Source organism: Glossina fuscipes, unplaced genomic scaffold (assembly GCF_014805625.2).
Source record: "Glossina fuscipes isolate IAEA_lab_2018 unplaced genomic scaffold, Yale_Gfus_2 262, whole genome shotgun sequence".
In the NCBI taxonomy this organism is placed as follows: Eukaryota; Metazoa; Arthropoda; class Insecta; order Diptera; family Glossinidae; genus Glossina; species Glossina fuscipes.
Genome location: NW_023998605.1, coordinates 744,931 through 745,746, shown reverse-complemented (window position 1 = coordinate 745,746; position 816 = coordinate 744,931). Strand labels below are relative to the sequence as shown.

General features: G+C 35.2%; 1 protein-coding gene across 1 annotated transcript; it reads right to left on the bottom strand.

The window, feature by feature from the left end:
• LOC119642856 (protein transport protein sft2-like) lies at positions 1-380 on the bottom strand. Its single transcript, XM_038042152.1, is given in 2 exon segments — positions 1-153; positions 156-380. Coding segments are annotated over 2 exon segments (378 nt in total).
• Positions 381-816: the final 436 nt, after the last annotated feature.

The following is an 816-nucleotide window of genomic DNA, read 5'->3' as shown; positions in this document are numbered from 1 at the left end:
TTAAACTGGCAAAGCGCTCGATCCTGTAGTAACACTACTTTTAACTAAGGAACCGAACATCTTCACCCCAGAAGCACCACCGGGAATTATGCCTACTACCATAAATGCTAAAGCAATCATTTGGGCTAAAGCAAATAGTACAGTCAAGGCAGCACAGTACTTTGCATCCATAGAGCACAGTATAAAGTTGTTATCAGGGTACCGAAATAAGTAATTGACACCAAAAATCTATCACGATTACACAATGTCTTGAGGAAAGCTACGAATCCTGATAGAAAACAGAAGCTAAATATGAAAAAAAAACTCCCCAAGGTGTAAAGCAAAGCAAATTTTCGCGTTTTCAGCAATAACACAGGCACATAAAACAGTGATATAGTCATGCAAAAAGTTCCCAGACCAAGGCAAGCAACGAAGCCGTATAAAATTCTCGATAATTTTGCATGTATTGTACCACTTTAAGGAATAAGCGCATATTCGTTCTCAATAATTCAACAGGTCTTTGTAAAAAGCCATCGATGCGAGAATAAGCGTATATATTCTCAATAATTTGTATAGAAATTCCAATTCATACATCTGAAGCAAAAATAGTTACAGTGAAAAGTAACTTTAAATAAAACTTCCGGTCTTTTTGGATTTGAAGATATGTATTCCTCTTTAGGAGCGTATGTACCTGCAAAGTGAATAAGTGAATAGTTTATGTCGGTATAGTTATAAAGAAAGTTTTGCAGAAAATTATGAAAGATTTAGAAAAGCGGTTTTGTAATATTTTAAGATTGTAGTGTCCACCAAGTATTTGATCGATGTACCAATACGTTG